The sequence below is a fragment of the Fukomys damarensis genome, unplaced genomic scaffold (genome assembly GCF_012274545.1).
Source record: "Fukomys damarensis isolate Sample0158 unplaced genomic scaffold, DMR_v1.0_HiC HiC_scaffold_11, whole genome shotgun sequence".
Taxonomy (NCBI): Eukaryota; Metazoa; Chordata; class Mammalia; order Rodentia; family Bathyergidae; genus Fukomys; species Fukomys damarensis.
The window spans coordinates 15,721,631-15,741,118 of NW_022900923.1; the positions used below are offsets into that span (position 1 = coordinate 15,721,631).

Here is a 19,488-nt window from a genome sequence, read left to right on the forward strand (position 1 = left end):
ATAATCTTTAAGATAATCCAGTGGTAAACTTAGCACAAAAATAATATTTTGGAATAATTAAGAAATTATCCAGTATGTAACTAAGAACTATTAATGATAAATGTTATATGTTCAAAAATTTAAAGATAATATTTTATGTGAACCTTGACTTTGTTAACTGTATGGGATGTTATTACTCTTCTTTATATAGGAAGAAAAAATGAGGGCACAGAAAAGCTAATAGGTTAGCCAGACTGTATGTATAAAATAAGTTTTTAGATTCAATTTCAACTTGAAATGTGATGAAAAGATTTTTGGTAAATTGTATAAATACCCTTCAGATGACCTTTGGGATAAGTATGAAGTTTTATAAGCAATGCAGCTCCATCTTGTGTAAGTGCCACATTTGAGAATTAGAGGTAGAGTAAATTCTCACTGGGACCCCAAGTGCATACTGCATCTGTGCTGTTAGGTACACAGCTATCATGCTTTCTTCTCACGGGTCATTGTTTATCACTGGCCTCAATTAGCTGTTTCATTTCTTCTTTCAGACACTACTGGAGGAGAATCAGATATCTGTTATCAGAATTTGGTTTAGTTTAACTTGGAGACTTTTTTACGACAGTTCATAAAAGGCAAATGAAGTATGTGTCAAGTCTCAGCCATTACTTTTATGATCAACAGCTCACTTAAAAGTAACAGCTTACATTTTTTACATTCTTTGTATAGAATGAGAGACATGTTCATGGCTTTTGTATGCTGTTTCATACATGTAGATTTCATTCATAAAGAGGAATGCATTCTCTTATACTCTCCATATGAGAGCTTTGTTTTCATTCACTTATTCCATAGATATTTTTTAATTGATTATTGTTATTTGCCTCATATGTTTGTTTCCACTTCCTTTTACTTTTTCTTCTTAGTACTTTTGTTAATCATTATAATTTTTTTTGTGTGTGTGTGGTACCAGGGATCGAACTCGGGCCCTTGTGCCCGCAAGGCAGTCTGTGGAACCCCTGAGCCAAATCCCCCACCCAATCATTATAATTTTAAAAGTTCTTTTCTCTTGACTTTTCCCCAATTCTGTATATCCTAAATCAAGCTCATAATCTTTTCTTTCCATAAATCCTTTACAGACCACCTCCGCTTAAAAAAGCACTACTCCCTTTGTGAAATTCACACAGCACCAAGGTTCATCTGACAATTACTCATGACTTCTATCTTGACATCTTAGTTAAATCTTATGTTAAATTTTCACAAGTTTTTCTTGTTTCTTCAACTGGGGAAAGTTCTTCAAGACTGTGACACATGTTATGTATAGCATAACATACTATATCAATACAGTAGAAGCTCCTTAATAATAGATTTTCATGTATCCAGGTAACTCCGCTCTACATTGAATATATATATTACAAAATGGAGAACAGTCTGAATTCTGTAATCTAAGAAGCAAGTGAGTGATCGAGGGCTTGCTCATCATGGATATATAAAAACTTATCACAAAATCTAGAACAGGTTTCCTAAGACTGAAAAATAAAATATTTTTGTGGTAATGAGCTTCTTACTAACACAGGGGTCATTCTTACAAGAGTCTTTTCCAGAGCTGGTCTCTACATACGATTAGACCAGAAGGAGAGGAGATGGCATGTGAAAAGATCCTAAAGAAATCTGCTCCTAAAAAGGCCTCTGAAAAAAATTTTGCTCCCAAACATTGCATCATACAGAATGAGGAAAAAAAAACATAGAAAGTTATAAAATATTGGAAGAGCATTCAAGATCTCAGAGTCTTAGAAAATGGCAAATATTAGTTCAGTTTTAACTTAGAATATTCGTCCACTCACTTATGTATTCTTTTAGTTATTTCGATATCAGCATCAATGCTACACTGATGATGTAGAAGATACAATTCTTATTCTCTAAACACTTTGCTTGTAGCATTGAAGATAAGACACATAGACAAATAGCTGCTCTACTGTGAAATGTGTAAAACATGTTATATTAATATTCTTGAAAACATTACTTTGTCTCCTGGGATGTAGTTTTCTTATCTACAAAATAGGAGCATTGGATTTGATAGAGAATCTTTAAGGCTGTTTCTGCCTTTAAAATCACATAAGGAGGGCATTCATGAGGACCTAAAGAATTTAGGGCAGAAAAGCATTTCTCACAGTGGAGTGACCCCAGGAAGTTTTTAGTGGAGATGATATTTGAGTAGGTCCTTGCTAGGTTATGTTTTGATAGGCACAGATTGTAATCATGATAATGATATATTCCTGCAGGGAAGTCCACGGAGCACAGTTATTTTGTCAATGCCTTGAAATTACTTGCAAAATTATCTGTGTATGTAAGTTTGTGCATTTTCATGGGGGAAAGCTTCATGGCCTCACCCCAGAGGTCCATGACTCTAGAAACACAAATCCGGTAGAGATACAAGTAGGAGGCAAGATTCCTGCACTCGGGAAATTCTTGTTTGGAGGAAGAGTGGCAAATGGAAAGAAAGAACAGGAGAGAACAAAGAAGTTAAAAGCTGAGAATCCAAAGCTCCCAGGAGGGGAGACCTTGAAGGAGTGCAAAGCAGTAAGTGTGGGGTAGCTAACAGATTGTTCTCAGGAGTCAGAATGTCTGGGTTTCAATTTTGAACTGTCCTGTTTACTGTGTGACCTTCACAGGCCTCTCTGAGACTAAGGCTTTTGCTAGCAACGTTATTGCATATTTATTTTAAAAAATTTATATCAAGGACCTATGGTCTGTTAAATGTCTTCATTCACTGTGATACTAATTTGTTGATCCTGTTTAAGTAGTCACTGGGATGCCTTTGGTGAATGAAGCAGACATGGCCGTTCTCTTGACCTCACAGCCACCTATGAAAGAGACACCATTTAAGCATTTATTTTATTTTATTTATTTTTTATTGAGTTTATTGGTACATTCTAGGTATACAGTACAGTTACATTCATTACTGGGATCTTGTACCTTTACATGACACCATTTAGCAGAGGTGAAAACTGAGGCTGGCGGAAGTTAAGTGACTTCCCACCTCATCTGATGAGGAAATAAATGGCAGAACCCTCAAACACAGGCCCAACTGTAGTGACTTAATCACTAGTGTTCTTGACTACTGAATGTGATCCAAGCACAGCTGCCAGCCAGAAGGTTAACAAGGGAAACCTACCTCCTTTTAGGAATGATTTCTATAGGTCTGTAGTGCAGGTATTTTGGAAGAGCTCTCCCAGCCTATGAAACTACAGTATATCTTCAAAGATGGTTTTGGTATAGTGACACTTTTTTTTTCAGTACTGGGGATTGAACTCAGGACCGTATGCTTGCTAGGCAGGCAGCACCACTGAGCTAAATCCCCAGCTGGTGACACGTTTAAATGATCAGGTAATCACTACGTTGTTATCAAGGTTGCTTTTTTCCCATTATAATCAATGTGAGAGATGGTTTTAAAGGATTCTCTGTGATGAGTGCATTTCTTCTTCAAGCACAGCCCTTTCTCTCTCCTATATTTCCCACTGATAGTCTCTTTTCTAACACACATAATTTTATGTTGTAAAAGTAATTGATTATTTTACATGTTTAAGACCCTTTTATTTTTTAATTTTTTTTCTCTCATTGAGTTTATTGGTACATTTTAGGTGTACACTAGTTACATTCATCATTGTGATCTTGTACCCTTACACGACAGGTCTTGGTTATCATTTTTTCCCCTTATCCCCTGCCCTCCCTTCACCCCCTCTTCCCTTTCCTATGTTTATGACCCTTTTAAAAGAGGTGAGAGGACTTTTCTATTAAGTTTCTACAAAGAATATGGTGACTATTTTAGCTAAGGACTAATTCATAAGCAAATCGAGGTGAAAAACCTTACTGCCGAGTTTCAGATCAGAACTTTGCTTTTCTTTGTAGATACATTTCTGTTAGTATCATGTAAACTGAGCCCAAAATGTTTTTGTAGGCTTTGTTAAGTGCTGGATGTTCTCACAAGAAGCCTTTGGAATTAAAAAAAAATTAAGGAAGAAGTTAAAATATTTTAAGCTTATTTATCTCTATTTAAATATTTCATACCTAATTGACCCTTCCCATTAATTGAGTTTTCACTATCCTGGGAAAATATTCAGGTTACTTATATTTTTAAACCGATTTAAAGAAATGGTTGCGGCAACTCTGTTGTCTCAGTCATGTAACAATTTTTTGCCATTTATGAAGTAGAGGCATTTGTCAGAGGAAATTTTATATAATCAACTGTGAATATCATGCTCAAGCATATACACAATATTTATGAGATACAAATCTTTATTTTCATTTATTTAGATTTTTTTCTTGCAAAAATATGTACTCTCATCACTACGCCATACTATACTGATTAGTCTTAAGTTCATGCCTTATTCCTGATAATAGATACTTTTTATTTATAAAATTTATAAACACTTTTTAAGGCCCCATCAAGGCTGAAGTGATTGCTGTATTGGGGCAGAGTTTAGAGGAATTATAAGATCTGTAATTTTGTTAAAGTTAGTACATTTATCGGAGCAGGTGCTTGTTGAAGAATTCTTACGCTTTTAGCTAAACATACTGTGTGTCTGGGTAAGCCTGGGCAAGAGGAAGAAACGTTTTCTGAAGGACATTACAGAGAATGTTGTAGATGATGGTCCAAAAATTAAGTTGTTTAGCAGAAATCAACAAACTTCTAAATTGACAAGATTCTAAAATTTACGTGGAAATGCAAAGAACACAGAGTAGCAAAAACAACTGTGAAAAATAAAGCAAAGTTGGAAAATTAACATTATGTGACTTCGAGAAAAATAAAGCTATGGTAGTCTATAATGTGACATTGGCATAAACACAAACAGAACAGAATAGAGTTCAAAATGAAGCTATACATATGCAGACAACTGATACCTGACAAGGGTGAAAAGGTGTCTCCGTGCAGGTGGTGGTCTTTCAACAAATGGCGTTGGAAAAAGTTGATACTCACATGCAAAAAATGAACTTCATTTCATACCTTCCAACATATACAGAAATGACATGGCTCTGTGTCCAGCTGGTAACAATGCCAGCCACTCAGCACACAGACAGTTGAGGAGCTTACCAAGAATACTATGCTGGAGAGCTTTCAATACTTAGATGACATACTGGGGCTAACTTGTGCATGAAAGCCCATACTCAGAGATATGCTTTTTTTTGTTTTTGTTTTGTTTGTTTTTGAGACAGGGCCTCATTATGTAGTTGAGACTGACCTGGAACTCACTATGTAGCCCAGTCTGGTCTCGAACTCACAGAAATCTTCTTGCCTCAGCCTCCCGAGTGCTGGGATTACAGGCGTAAGCCACCATGCCAGGCACTATGCTTTTTCTTTTTGTCAGACATTTAAAGTACTATAATAAATCTAATAATGTAGATTGTAGTTCTCACATTTTCTTTGAAATATTTTGGTTATACATATATTTGTAAACTTGTTCTGATATGATTATCAATCTCAAGTATTGCATCTATGATTTTGTGGGGAAATATTTTTATTTTGCAGATCATAGACTCTATATTTTCTGTATTAAGTCTAATTACCTGGATTTTCATGACAAAGTCTTGTTTTACTTTTTAATTATAAATTTTTTACTTGGCAGATCTCTTAATTTTTTTATTTAAACAAGTAATGATACCTAGTTATTTGTTGTTTTAAAATATGTATATTCAATTATTATTAAGTAAAGTTGTATTAACTCACTTTTTCAGAAAACTTGTTTTTATATTTACAGTTTCTAAACTTAACTGATTATCAGCAAGAAGAAAAAAGAGCCACGGGGAGCCAAAGGTCATGTTAACAAAACCTGTGATCTAAAGCCCATGAGTTTCAGGATCTTGGCCTCACTCAGGGTTTTTCAGGTCTTATTTTAGACTCAGATTATAAATAATGGGTTTTTGGTTTTCTCTGCAAAGAATAAGATATGAAGTTATAGGTAATAGGACTTTAAAATGGAAGCATGACCAATAGCAAGAAGTGCCAGCTATGACCTTATTGTAAGGGAAGAAATACAGGGAGGGGGGAAACATAAATAAAACCACACAAACAAGTTTTAAGCCAACGAAATGATCTGTAACAAATTATTGAAATAAATTTAAATTATGTATAGAACATTGTTTAAAAATATAGGAAATGAATGCACACTCAGTTTCTGTCAATGCCATTAATAATTTGTGCTTATCTTGCCCCTTCAACAGCTTTTGATGCTATTGATTATTCTCTTCTTGAAAGATACTGTATGCCTTTGGGTCCCCTGATGTCAGATACCGCTGTTTCCTTCTGTCTTTTTGGCCTCTCTGTCCCCTTTGTGAATGTATTATCTTCTCTCTGGCCTTTAAGGTTGCACTTGCCCAAGGCTCCTTTCTGGTGTCATTTCACATTCTCCCTTAGACAATCTCGTCCACGCCATGGGTTCAGTGACCACCTATACACCACACCTGGGCTAGGCTCCAGGCCCATCTTTCTAACTGACTGCTTGAAACTCCACTTGGATATTTCAAAGCTATCTCAACCTCATTATGTCAAAAGCCATATTTTTGATCATTTTCTTCTCTTACCCACAAAGCTCGAGCCTCTTGCCACATTTATTTGTTGATTGATTCACTCATTCACTCATTTATATATCCATGCAGTATGTACTGAATGCTCAACTAATGTAATTCACTGTTTTAGGTACTAGAAGCACAGCAGGGACAAGACAGATCATGTTCTAGTTCTGGAGCTTATGTCCTATGAACTGAAAACAGGCAATAAATCTGAAGAAGAAAACCTTCAGATAGTGACTATACGTAGAAAATAAGTTGGAGAGTATGATAGAATGTGGCTAGAGCTTACTTAGCCTGGCCAGGGAAGGCCTCTCTGAAGAGATACTTTGGATGAGAAATAAATGACAGGAAGGGATGGGTAGGGGAAGAGTAAAAAGGGAAAAGAAAAAAATGTGAGATAATGAAAAGATGAAAATAAAGTGTTTGTAGATGGGGAGGGGAGGAGGGGGTGAAGGGAGGGCAGAGGTAAGGGGAAAAAATGAGAATCAAGACTTGTCATGTGGAGGTACATGATCCCAACAATGAATGTAACTGTACTGTATCCCTAAATGTACCAATAAACTCAATTAAAGCTGAAAAAAAAAAAAATGACAGGAAGAGCTATGCATACATGTAGAAGTCTGGGAGGAGAAGATTCCGGAAGAAGAGCAGCATGTAGAGAGGCGCTGAGGGAGGAATAGACTGGGTGTGCTTGAGAAATGAAAACTAAGCTACAGCTGAAGTGATCTGAGATGGAGCTCGTGACAGAAAGCATCAGAGGGCGAGATGGGTCAGACTGTGTAGGACAGTGTAGGCTGGGTGAGGAGTCTGGATTTTTTCTAATTGCATTGGAAAACAAATAAAAGGTTTCAAGCAGAGGAGAAATGTAATCTGACTTATGCTTTAAAGAAGATCTGTCCAGCTGCTGGGTAGAGAATGGATTTACTGGAGTGGGGGTTGAATCAAGAAGACAGGTTTACTGTATGTTAGTCCAGCAAGGCATGGCTGTGGGGGAGGCATGAAAGATGAGAAGGTGTTTGGGAGACAGAAAAGACTTGGCAGAGAGCCGAGGAAAAGAAGGGGCGACAAGATGGCTCTGTTTTCTGGTTTAAGAACCTGATTCAATGATGGTACCAGCAATTCAGATGTGGAAAACCGGGGTAGGGCTGTAGGTATGCATGGTGGAGGGGCAGGGAGTGGAGAATGGAGAGATTACTTTTGTACAGGCTAATTTTGAGAGATCTTTTAGACATCCAAGTAGAAACGTCAGCCATTTAGTCACTTATAGGTAAGTCTGGATTTCAGCGGGGAGATGAGTGCTGGAGGCATGAATTTAGGAGTTGCTTATCTCTGTAGGTCCTGATTACTGTTCTACTGGCTTTGGCTTTGTATCTTGTGGGCCAAGTTCTAACTTCCATTTCATAACTGCATTTACATCTTAGTTTTCTGCTTGATACCTTCTAGGTCTGGAGTTTTATTTTGTGGTCTTATTCTGCCTCTGAGAGTTTCAGAGCCCGATCCTAAATCACAGTCTCTGGGTCTGGTCCTTGACACCTACTTGCTCCTAAACTTGTTTCTATTATGAAACTTGGTCCTCTTTACTCCCACCCCACCTCACTGTTTGTAACCCTCCTCCTGAGATCTTCCCTTTCACCCACTGAGGAATGAAAAATGAGCTACAGTTGAAGTGATTTGAGGTATGGTTGTTTGCTTGTTTGGATTTCATCTTTTGTTTTGCTTTGTTTATGTTCCTGATTGCTAGATTGTCCCTTTTTACCTTAGCTATAGAGTTATGTTCTGCTTCATATCTGGATCCTAATATGATTCATATCGAACTAAACCATCATTCTAGATCTTACCTTCAATTTAGAATTAATTAAGTCTGCATGGAAGCATTGCTTTATAAAGCTGGCCTTACTCAATGGTATATGGAAAGTGGATTGCTTTAACGAAGGGACGAAACTACAGATATTCTTTACTCTAAATACAATAGGCTTTAGGGAAACACAGAAGTGCAAAATGTAGCCTCTGCCTTTGAGGAAATATGTTTTCAAATATAATTATACAAGGATGCTCTTTACAGTCAGCAAATTTAGCTAGTTGCAATGAAAACTGTTCTGTGTTTACATGATCCATTTACCCTAATTTCATCAGAGTACTATGCTCATAAACATCGCCATTAAAACATTTCAAAGCTAAGACTCTGTCTAAAATATTGAGGACCACAGCTCTTAGAATAAAGATTGACAAGAGGCTATATGCAAGTACTCCATGATAATACTTTCTATTTAACCTTGGTTAATTGAAGCATATGCATGTTTTTCCCCACGGAAGAGGCATATTGGAAATATTTAAATTCTTATGGTCATGCTGTGCTTTTCACAGATGATTGGAACATTGCCCAGGCTTAAACTATCTCATCCTTCCCCCAAACAATTTGTCAGTTGTTTAACCTAGCATAATTTGTTTTTTCATGACCAGTTGAAATGACAGTGCTAAAATGTGTTACAGGGAAATAAAAATAAAATAGAATTATACTCCCCTTTTTCTTCTAGTCATTCTTTGATATAAAAATGTACCCTAACCTTTGCTTCAAATGTAGGCTATTTTTAACATAGAGAAAACAGGAAATATATTTAAAGCTAGGATTTTTTATTTTGTGAGATTGAAAACGTACTATGAATTTTAGTAAGAAAGGTTATGCTGCCACAAAACAGAATTTCATGGATGTATCTTGCTTCTGTACATATCACCTTCATCTTTTATATGAGTTTGTGGCTAAGAAATTGAATACACTATTTAGATTGATCTTGGGCTCAAGCCTAGAATTGTTTGTGAAAGAGAGCTTCTCGTTTAACAACATTTGGCATTAAGGGAACACCAAAGACTTGTCAGGATGTCCCTGCCATTTTTATATTTCTATGAGAAAAGCCAGAAGATGAGATTATGTAGGCCTTCAGACTTACTAGTTTACCCTGGTAGAAAAGTCTCAGAATAAACACACATGAGCCATTAAGCAGTATATACAGTCTCTTCTATAATTTGGCTTAGATGTTATAATTTCCTCGTGAGTATAGTTAACTGATTAATTTTGTGATAGTTTTTTCCAAGATTTTAATCTGTACTTGTATTTTAAACAGCAGAGGGGTAAAGCTGTGATCTTTTTAACTTTGCATTGCCAATGAAGATTTACTTAGGAATTTTGTGATGATATAAAAGAATTGAAGGTCTTCCTTAGCAACTGTGGTCAGCTGTACAAAAATATTTCACACCACCTTTGCTGTCCACCTGTTTCCACCCTGTTCACTAGGGTACATGCGTCCCACATCAAGACTGACTGACCTAGTTTGTTGCTAGTGGAACTCACCTTATTAGCAGTGTAATTCTGTAGCTATGAATTGTAGTGATGGGAGCCATGTTTGCTAATAAGATGTGTGCTCTGGCGATTATCATTGTATTTAGAGACAAGGGGACACAGACCTTTGAATTTCAGGGGTTGGGTAGAGAATGGATTGTATAGATAGCCTCTTTTTGACAACTTTAGTCAATTTGAATTTTACTTCAATGTTCTACACTATAGGATAAGTTCTTTCCCAAGGGCTTCTGTGGGTACACAGAAAAAAAGTACATTGTTTTTTAAAAAAAGTACATTGTGGTTGCTGCCCCATTAGTTTTCCTGATGTAGTGTGCATGTCTGTGTTCCAGTGAAGGACATAGAGTAAATCCAAGCTGACATCCCTGCTGTGGTTATTCCTAAATTACTTCTTTAGGGTCAGTCTCAGCACCTTTACTTCTTCCTGTTGGTCTCATCCACACTTGTTCTTCCTTTGGATGCACTAGAATGTTTCTTTCCTTTCTTCTGGCTTCCTTTTCCCTCTTTCCTGATGCAGCACCTTCCCACTTCTGTATCAACACCTTTCCTTACTCTTGGGTTGTTAGCATCACCCTGTGAATATGTTATGTTTTGCTTATATTTATAAAATCTTCCTTCTTCTTCTCCAATTGTCCTCTCACCTCTCCTGTACAACACAACTCCGTGAAAGATTTGCCTATCACCAGACCCTGCTTCCTCTCTTGTCATTGTCTTTTAAGCCTATTCCAGACAGGCTTTCATCTATTCCACTCAACCTCCTGAAGGACCTAATGTAGCTACATTCTGTTATCCATTTTTAGTCCCTGTCTTACATGTTGGGAGTATTTGACAGTGTGGAAGGTCTTCCTTCATGAAATACTCTATTTTGGCTTTCCTTTCTCTTGGATTCTCTTCTTCCTTTTGATCTCTTTTGGTCTCATTTGCTTGCCTAATGTTAATGAACCCCAAATATATATATCTTAAGTCTAAGCTATATATCTAAACCTGTGATATCTAAGCTAAGTCTAAACTATATGTCTGTATCTGTAGCTATATTTCTGTAGTTTAAGTCTCCTCTGGATGAAGTACTCTTGTATCTAGCCCCAAAGTCATGTTTTGTGCCGATTAGAAAAGCTATCCATTTCTGCAAGCACTTGACTGCCATCTTCTGGAGAGTTTTCAGAGTAAACAGATACCTTTTAGATGACACTGAATGCGAATGCTGAAGGAGAACGGTATCTCTCACAACTGCAGGCTCATCATTAGCAGCAGAATGTCCCTCCACTTGGGTAGAAAATGCTATTTTCACATTTTGAAGCCACCTAGGAGGAAGAGATTTTTAAAAGGCACAGGGGTGTGACATATATACTCAGTCCTTTCTTAAATCATTCTGGGTATGTTCACTAGGTCCCACATCCAACCCCTGATCCTCAGTCCCCATCCCATCCCGTCCCAACTTCTTTCCTTCTGTGTTTTCTATTTCAAAATTCTTCTGGTGGCTGGAGTCAAACTCCTTGAAGTTATCCCCCCCCACACCCCAGCTTGAACCCATCAGCAAATCCTGTTTATCTTTCCTTCAGAATATATTAGAACTTGATGACGTCCCAGCCCCTCATTGCGGCCACCCTGGTACAAGCTCCAGCAGCTCTCACCTGGATGATTCCAGTACCAAACTTCCTCTCCTCCTCTCTGCAATGTAGCAGCCCGGGTTATTTATGTCAAATGTAGGTCACATCGTGTTTCTCCTCTCCCCCAGATCCTTCAAATTGGCTACTGTCTTACTCAGAGAAAAACTTAGTGTCCCTTAAAATGGCACCCAGGTCTGTCCCACATTTTCAGCCGTGGTCAGCTGTCCTGTTCTTTCTCAACCTTTCCAGCGCACACCTGCTTCCGGCACTCTGCCTGGAAGCTCTTGCGTGCAGTGTGGCTTGCGCCCTCTATCGCTTACGTCTTGTTTTTCAGGTAACGCTGTATCATATTAGAGAAGCCTTCCTCAAACAGACTAAAAAAGCAATATCGCTTTCCCCCAAAGCATTTACTATTCCCGACTGTTGCATTCTGTCCACAGCACTTACCGCCTGGCCTACACACACAGTTTACCCTTTTATCTCATTATGATTGAATCTATGTGAGACCAAAGACTTCTCTCTCCCCCCCTTCCCCTTCCCCTCCTATATCCATTTCTCAAACAATGCTTGACAAGTGGAAAGCTTTCAGTAAATATTAGTCAAATGCATGAATACAGGAATCCCTGAATCTGTCAGTGGACCCTATCCTAAAAAGACACAAAGATCTGAGATGGTCCTGGACAATAGAAATCTTTCAATTCCAAGATAAAAGCATTTTTCAGGAGTCTAGGAACTAATTTAAATCTAATTTGAAAATTGTATCAATTTTACAGCCTTCCAGAATAGGCGTTACTTTCCTACCGAGAAAGCATGCAGGTGCCCTCTAGTGGTAACTAAAGAAGCTCACATTCGTGTTTGAGTATTAGAGTCCATTCCTGTTCCAGAAGCTTATGACAGTAATAATTAGGATAGCCCCCAAATCTTCAAGTGTGTGCTTTCCACAAAATAAACTGAATCAGAAAATGCATGCTCAATTTTTTTCTAAATTATTTCTGACTAGTTTTCACTTACAACTTTTTGATTTCTGGAATCTGACTTCTTTTTCTGCCTTTTTATTTTTCTTCCCGTTTTGTGCTCTGCTTTCCTTTGAACTCTTACATGGGAAATAAAATGAAGGATCTAACTTCCAGGTGTTTATATTGATATAATATAATATAATATAATAATAATCCCTCCTGGGGGGAGGGATGTGTGAAAAAACCCTGCTGAATGATACAGTAGTGAGCTCTTCTGGCCACGCTTCTGAAGCCTTTTGGATCCCCATTGTCCCATGTCTTCCATTAGAAGAAGGAACTTTAAAGAGACTTCACATGCTGTTTTTCATTCCTAGTAGCTGGGGTGGATCTGGGAAGTCTTTGCCTCCAGGCAAAGCTTAGCTTTGGTCCCACAAGTAAGGAAGAGTGGTAAGAGTCCCAGGAAGGAGGTGAACTCTGATTGTTGATGCTCCACTTAGTGCCTGGCCTTTTGCCGTGGAAGGCGGTGGTCTGAGTGACACCAGGGATAGCAGCTGGACCAAATGAATAGACAAAACAGATTTCATATCAACTTAAAGAAACATTTTCCAGTAAGATTTTTTTTTTTTTTGTCAAAGTGGAAATCACAGCCTCAATTCCTCATCAGTGGATGGGTCAATCAGAGGCTGGGATGATGTCCTGACAGGGTTTTGTTGGAATTATTAAGATTATCTGCTTTTGTGAAAGATTCTAATTTCTCCCTATACAGGTTCACATCCTCCACACACTTCATTATTCAGTTCATGTCCCTTCCTATTTTGCAGCTTGAAGCCACCTCTTCTATCTCTCCCTCTCTATCACTTTAGGTGCAGATCAGCACGTATTTCATACTGTCTGTGTTTTTCTTTTCCCCAGAGATATAATCTTGAGCCCAAGTTAGTGCTCAGCTACTTGAAGGTAGGAAGCTGCCTCTTGTAACGGTCTCCTCCCTGGCCTTGCTGTGTCTTCACTTTCAAGGGTGAAGATTCAAGTTGATAGGGGGGATGTAGAGGCTGCCAGTTGTGGTCTCCCCTGGGATCCTGGCTCACGTTGCTCAGCTGTGGTCTAAGTTTGGTGGATCAGTTCTTCAGCTAGGTAGTAGAGAAACCGAAATATTTGTTTAGATTTGTTCCCTTGTTGGAACTATAATCAACATTTTCACCTAACTATACTAGTTTTCCTTTTGAATTGTGTCATTTTTTCATTTGTCTGACATCTCTGGAGTAGGTATCATATACAACAGTTGGTAGGATTTTTACTGGAATCAATAAAGAATCCTAGTTTTCTGTTATTTATGTAGTCGCTTTAGGCTTTTACTTTCTGCTGAGGTACTGATTTTTTCTTAGATTGCAAGTGCTTTCCATGGTGTTTTTTCTTGAGAAAGTGTCTCATTACACAAGTTGATGTAGTATTTTGAATAAAATGTTATTAAGTCAAAATAATCCATATATTACTTCTTCTCAAAGAATTAGGAGATTTTATTTCTAAATTGTCTCTTCTGCTGAAGATGTATTTGTGTGACTTAGTGTTCCATCCTAATGGAAAGGTGATTTTGAAAAGAGCTGCAAACGATTTGTGGGTAGGGTTGGCATGTACCCCAAATGTACTTTCTTTAACAATCACGTACTGTTGTTTTATTATTTAGACAGCCACAGTTCTTTTTATATTACTTAATAGGCTGGACAGTTTGAGAATTTCTTTATAGTACTACCTGAAAATTAGCAAGTTTATCATCCACAGCACTTGCACCACTTAATATTTCTAGAGTGATTAATGGTGATATTTAGTAACTGGTGTGTTCTCTCATATGATAGCTGAAGGACAATATCCAGTACTTTGACTTGTGGTTAAAGAAATATTATGTTCCTATATTTATGGCACAAATGCACACATCTCTATTGTGTTAATTTGTGTTTTTCAGAGTATGCCGAATTTCTACATTGCAAAGGAAAGAAATTTACAGATTTTGATGAAGTTCGCCATGAGATTGAAGCAGAAACAGATCGAGTGACGGGAATGAATAAAGGCATTTCTTCTATACCTATTAATTTACGAGTTTATTCACCCCACGGTAAGAAAAATATTAAACCTCCAAATTCTTCCCCTCAGACATTTTGTCTAGGTTAGTTAGCATATATCACCCATATGCAGAAGTTACAAATAGTGCTGACTTTCTAGGATAATGTTTGACTACTGTCATAAATGATATGTTTCAGAGGGCTCTTAAAGCATTTAAGGAGAGACAAGACAAGATGATTTTAAAAAATCAGAATCCAGTTAGGCATTTAAAAAAATATTTTTTTCCCAATGAACTTTCAGAATTTGAAGAGGGTATACACGAAAACTTCCCTTTTTATTATCTTCAGTCTGCAGAAACCTTAGAATATGTGTATTATGGTTGAGTCTTCTGTTATTGATTTCCTGGCAGCTCTATATATTTCTATTTATTTTCTTCCTAAGGAATCAACTATGATTTTTGTTTTTCTTTTTTGAGACAGGGTATTGAAATGTAATTCAGGCTGACCTTGAACTCATTATGTAGCCCATTATGTAGCCACTCGAACATGTGGCAGTCCTGCCTCTCAGCCTCCCCAGTGCAGGGATTGCAGGCGTGAGCCATCATGCCCAGCAAAATTGTGATTTTTTATCCTTACACTATGCACAGAAACCTACAAATTAGATCACCAGTTCATGATATGTGATAAGAAATAACTTTTACACTCACTAAACTTTGAGTGGGTCAGATCTGCGTTTCTAGTTTTCGGCCCAGCTCTTTTCTTTCAGAACAGAGCATGAGTGATGTAAGCTCGGTGATGAGGCCTCCTTGGTGCTATCAGTGAGTGGATGACAGCCAGTCTGTCACTGCCTTCTCCTGTGTAGCCTACTCACCACTACCCTCAGAGCCACACAAACAGCTAATAGCTTGCGTGTAGGCTAAGTCGTTAACCTGCTATAACGAGCATAGTGTTTTCAAAGGAAGGCCAAATCGTACCCCAAGAGTTTTTATACCACTTGAAGGTAATGTACAAAACTGTCAGACAGCACATGAATTTAGTGTGTTGTTTTAATTATAACCCTCTAGTTATAGCTAGGATATAGAGCTCTTTGAGGAAACTGTTAGGCATGCAAATCAGTGCCTTTCAAATTATGTTAAAATGATCATTTGGCATAGCACAATCATATACAAAGAGAGAACACCAGCAAAACCATTTTGTATCCTGTGGTTTTTATTCTAAATACTTGGGTTGGAGTCATTTAGATGCACAGTGCATAAAGCTGAGCTAAGTGACAGGTGAATCAGCAAAGTGCACGTCTTTTAGCATTGAAGGTGTACATAAGACTCTTCTACTCCTTTCCACACAGTGCTAAATCTAACCCTTATTGACCTACCTGGAATAACTAAAGTTCCCGTGGGAGATCAGCCACCAGATATTGAGTATCAGATCAGAGAAATGATCATGCAATTCATCACGAGGGAGAACTGTCTGATTTTGGCTGTTACCCCAGCCAACACTGACCTCGCAAACTCAGATGCACTGAAGCTAGCTAAAGAAGTCGATCCTCAAGGTGAGTGTGTGGCCTTTAGACAATAGGGAATTATTGTAAAATGTCTAAGGCTTTGGTATATGTATAGGTAACACAAATGCTCACATCTTAATTTCTTTTTTTCCCCTCCAATTCTTTTTTTTTCTCATTGAGTTTATTGGTACATTTTAGGTATACAGTACAGTTACATTCATCATTGGGATCTTGTACCTTTACACGATGTATCTTGGTTCTTATTTTTTCCCTATTGCATTGCCTTCCCTTCAACTCCTCCACCCTCCCCTATTTACAAAGACTTTGTTTCAATTTTTTCCTTTCCTCACATTTTTTCTTTCCCTTCTTTCCTTTTCCCTACCCCTCCTACTTCTCTTGCCCCTTTGCAACTTTTCTTCGTATTTTACATTATCAGTTGTACAATTTGAATCTTATTTACACTTACAGTTTCTCACACCAAAGAAGTTACTTGGTGTTTACACATGTGTGTCCTATTTATTTCACTTAAGAGTATGGCCTCAATGTACATCTATGTATCTATAAATGTCTCTAGTTTCTCATTCTTTATGGCTGAGTAGTACTCCATTTTATTAAATAAAAAAAAAAAAACCCATGTCTTTATCCAGTCTCCAGTTGATGGGCAATTGGGCTGTTTGCAAGCATCATATATTATAAACTGTGCTGCTATAAACATTGGTGTACATATATTGCTTTGGTATGTTTCTTTTAATTCTTCAGGGAAGATACCCAGCAAGGGAATAGCTGGGTCAAATGGGACCTCTAATCCTAGTTTCTTCAGATATCTCCATATTGATTTCCATAGTGGTTGCACCAGTCTGCACTTCCACCAACAATGGAGAAGGGTTCCTTTCTTCCCACAACCCTACCAACATTTGTTATTGTGTGATTTCTTGATAGCAGCCATTCTTTTTGGGGTGAGGTGAAATCTCAGTGTTGTTTTCATCTGCAACTCTTAAATGGCCAGTGATGTTGAACATTTTTTCATATGTTTGTTTGTGGCTCTTACTTCTTTTTCTGAGAAAGGTTTGTTCATTGCAGATGCCCATTTTTGAATTGGGTCTTTAAATTTGGGGGGCCCGATTTTTAAAAGTTTTTTTTAATATATTCTAGATAGTAGACCTTTGTCTGAGGAACAGCTGGTAAAACATTTTTCCACATTGTAGGCTGTTTCTTAGCTCTGTTGGTGATTTCTTTTGAAGTGCAGATGCTTTTTAATAAGATGAGATCCCAGTTGTTGATTCTTTGTGCTAGTTCCTGTGCTACTGAGGTTTTGTTCATAGTCTTTTCCTATGCCAGTGTCTTCAAGAGTTCTGCCTGACTTATCTTTTAGCAAGTTTACTATTTCTGGTTAAAGATTTAGATTTTTTGTTTGTTTGTTTTAGAGACAGGGTCTCATTATGTAGTTGAAACTGACCTGGAACTCACTTTGTAGCCCAGGCTGGTCTCCAACTCATAGTGATCCTCCTGCCTCAGCCTCCTGAGTGCTGGGATTACAGGCATGTGCCACAACGACCTGGCCTAAAGATTTAGATCTTTAATCTACTTCTATTTTAGTTTAGTGCATGATAATAGATATGTATCTCCTTTTAATCCTTGGCAGATTGAAATCCAGTTTTTCCAACACCATTTATTACATAGGTGATTTTCCTCCAGTGAGGATGGTTGGTTCTTTTGTTAAAGATAAGGTGGTTGAGTATGTGTGAAGTTGTTTCTGCATCTTCTAATCTGTTCCACTGATCCTCGGATCTGTTTCTTTGCCAGTACCATGCTGTTTTCATCACAGTGGCTTTGTAGTATAGTTTCAAGTTGGGCATTGTGGTACCTGTTTCATGTCTTTGTTGCCTAGAATGGCTTTTGCTGTTTTGGGTCTCTTCTGGTTCCAAATAAATTTTTTGCATTGTTTTTTCTAGTTCTGTGAAATATACTGTTGGGAATTCAATCAGGGTTGCATTGAATCTATGTAGCAGTTTTTGGAAGTATGGCCATTTTCACTATATTGGTTCTTCCTACCCAGGAGCAAGGGATGTCTTTCCATTTTCTGATATCATCTTCAGTCTCTTTTTTCAGAGTCCTATAGTTTACAATGTAGCTTCCTTTGTTAGATTAATTCCTAGATATTTCATTTTTTGGGTGCTAGAGTGAAGGGAATTGTTTCCCTAATTTTTCTCTTGGTGAGTCTGTTATTTGTGCACAAGAAGGCTATTGTTTTTTGAGTGTTGACCTTGTATCCAGCTATTCTACTGAATCTGTTGATTAAGTCTATAAATTTTGCCAGGGATTTAGTTCAGTGCTACCGCCACCTACCTTGCAAGTACAAGGTCCTGAGTTTGATCCCCGGTACCAGAAAAAAAAGTCTGTACGTCTTTTGGTGGAGGTTTTGGGGGTTTTCTATGTAGTATATCATATCATCAGCAAATAATGACAGTTTAACTTCTTCCTTTCCTAAATTTATCCTTTTTATTTCTTTCTCTTGCCCAATTGCTGTGGCTAACATTTCCAGAACTGTATTGAACAGGAGTGGTGATAGTGGACATCCTTGTCTTGTTCCTGATTTTATTTTACTTTATTTATTTATTTTTTGGTACTGGGGATTGAACTCAGGTCCTTGCATTCGTGAGGCAGGTGGCAGAACCACTGAGCTAAATCCCTTGCCCTTGCTCCTAATTTTAGCATGAAAGTTTTCAGTTTTGGACTATTTAGTATAATTCTGGCTGTTGGTTTTTCATAGATGGCCTTGATCAGGCTGAGATAAAGACTTTCTATTCAAATTTTCTGTAAGGTTTTTATGACGAATGGTGTTGAATTTTATTGAATGCTTTTTCTGAATCTGTTGAGGTGATCACATGATTTTTGTTTGGCTCTGTTAATGCAATGTATTACATTAATTGATTTACATATGTTGAATCATCCTTGTGTCCCTGGGGTAAATCCAACACAGTCAAGGTGTATGATCTCTTTCATGACTCTCTGTATTCTGTTTGCCAGTATCTTGTTGAGAATTTTTGCATCTGTCACATCTTGATTTCATTATTAACAAAATTGAACATTATTGTTGTTGGTAAACATTCTCTATTTAAGACACTGAAAGAAAAATGATTAGGGGATATAGTTAAAATCTGTATAAATAAATGTAAGATTAAAATATAAAAGATCTAAGAAAATAGACATTTCTAAGCCTCATGCCCTAATTATTTTATAAAGTCAATAAAATAAGTTATAGTCCAGCAGAATTCAGTCAAGTTAGTCTAGTTATTACGAGTTACCTGAATGTGCTCTCAAAGAGGTGTTCTGAGGTTTGTTTACTTCTTTAAAGTAGGATGCCCCTTAGTGCGTGTAAGGTACGATGGAGGAACTGCTCCTTCCAGGAAGGACTCATTATTGTCTCTGTGGTGAGGCTGTGCTGGGCCTCTTTATTCTGAGTCTCTAACCAGCA

At 37.5% G+C, this 19,488-nt stretch overlaps 1 protein-coding gene across 7 annotated transcripts in view; it reads left to right on the forward strand.

The window, feature by feature from the left end:
* The window catches only part of Dnm3 (dynamin 3), a 531,047-nt gene that overhangs the window by 122,842 nt on the left and 388,717 nt on the right, over positions 1-19,488 (forward strand). For all 7 annotated transcript variants that reach the window (XM_010635626.2, XM_033762088.1, XM_033762089.1 and 4 more), the window contains exons 3-4: positions 14,416-14,565; positions 15,858-16,061. In XM_010635626.2, coding sequence (XP_010633928.1) covers positions 14,416-14,565; positions 15,858-16,061 — 354 coding nt within the window. The remainder of the gene's footprint in view (positions 1-14,415; positions 14,566-15,857; positions 16,062-19,488) is intronic.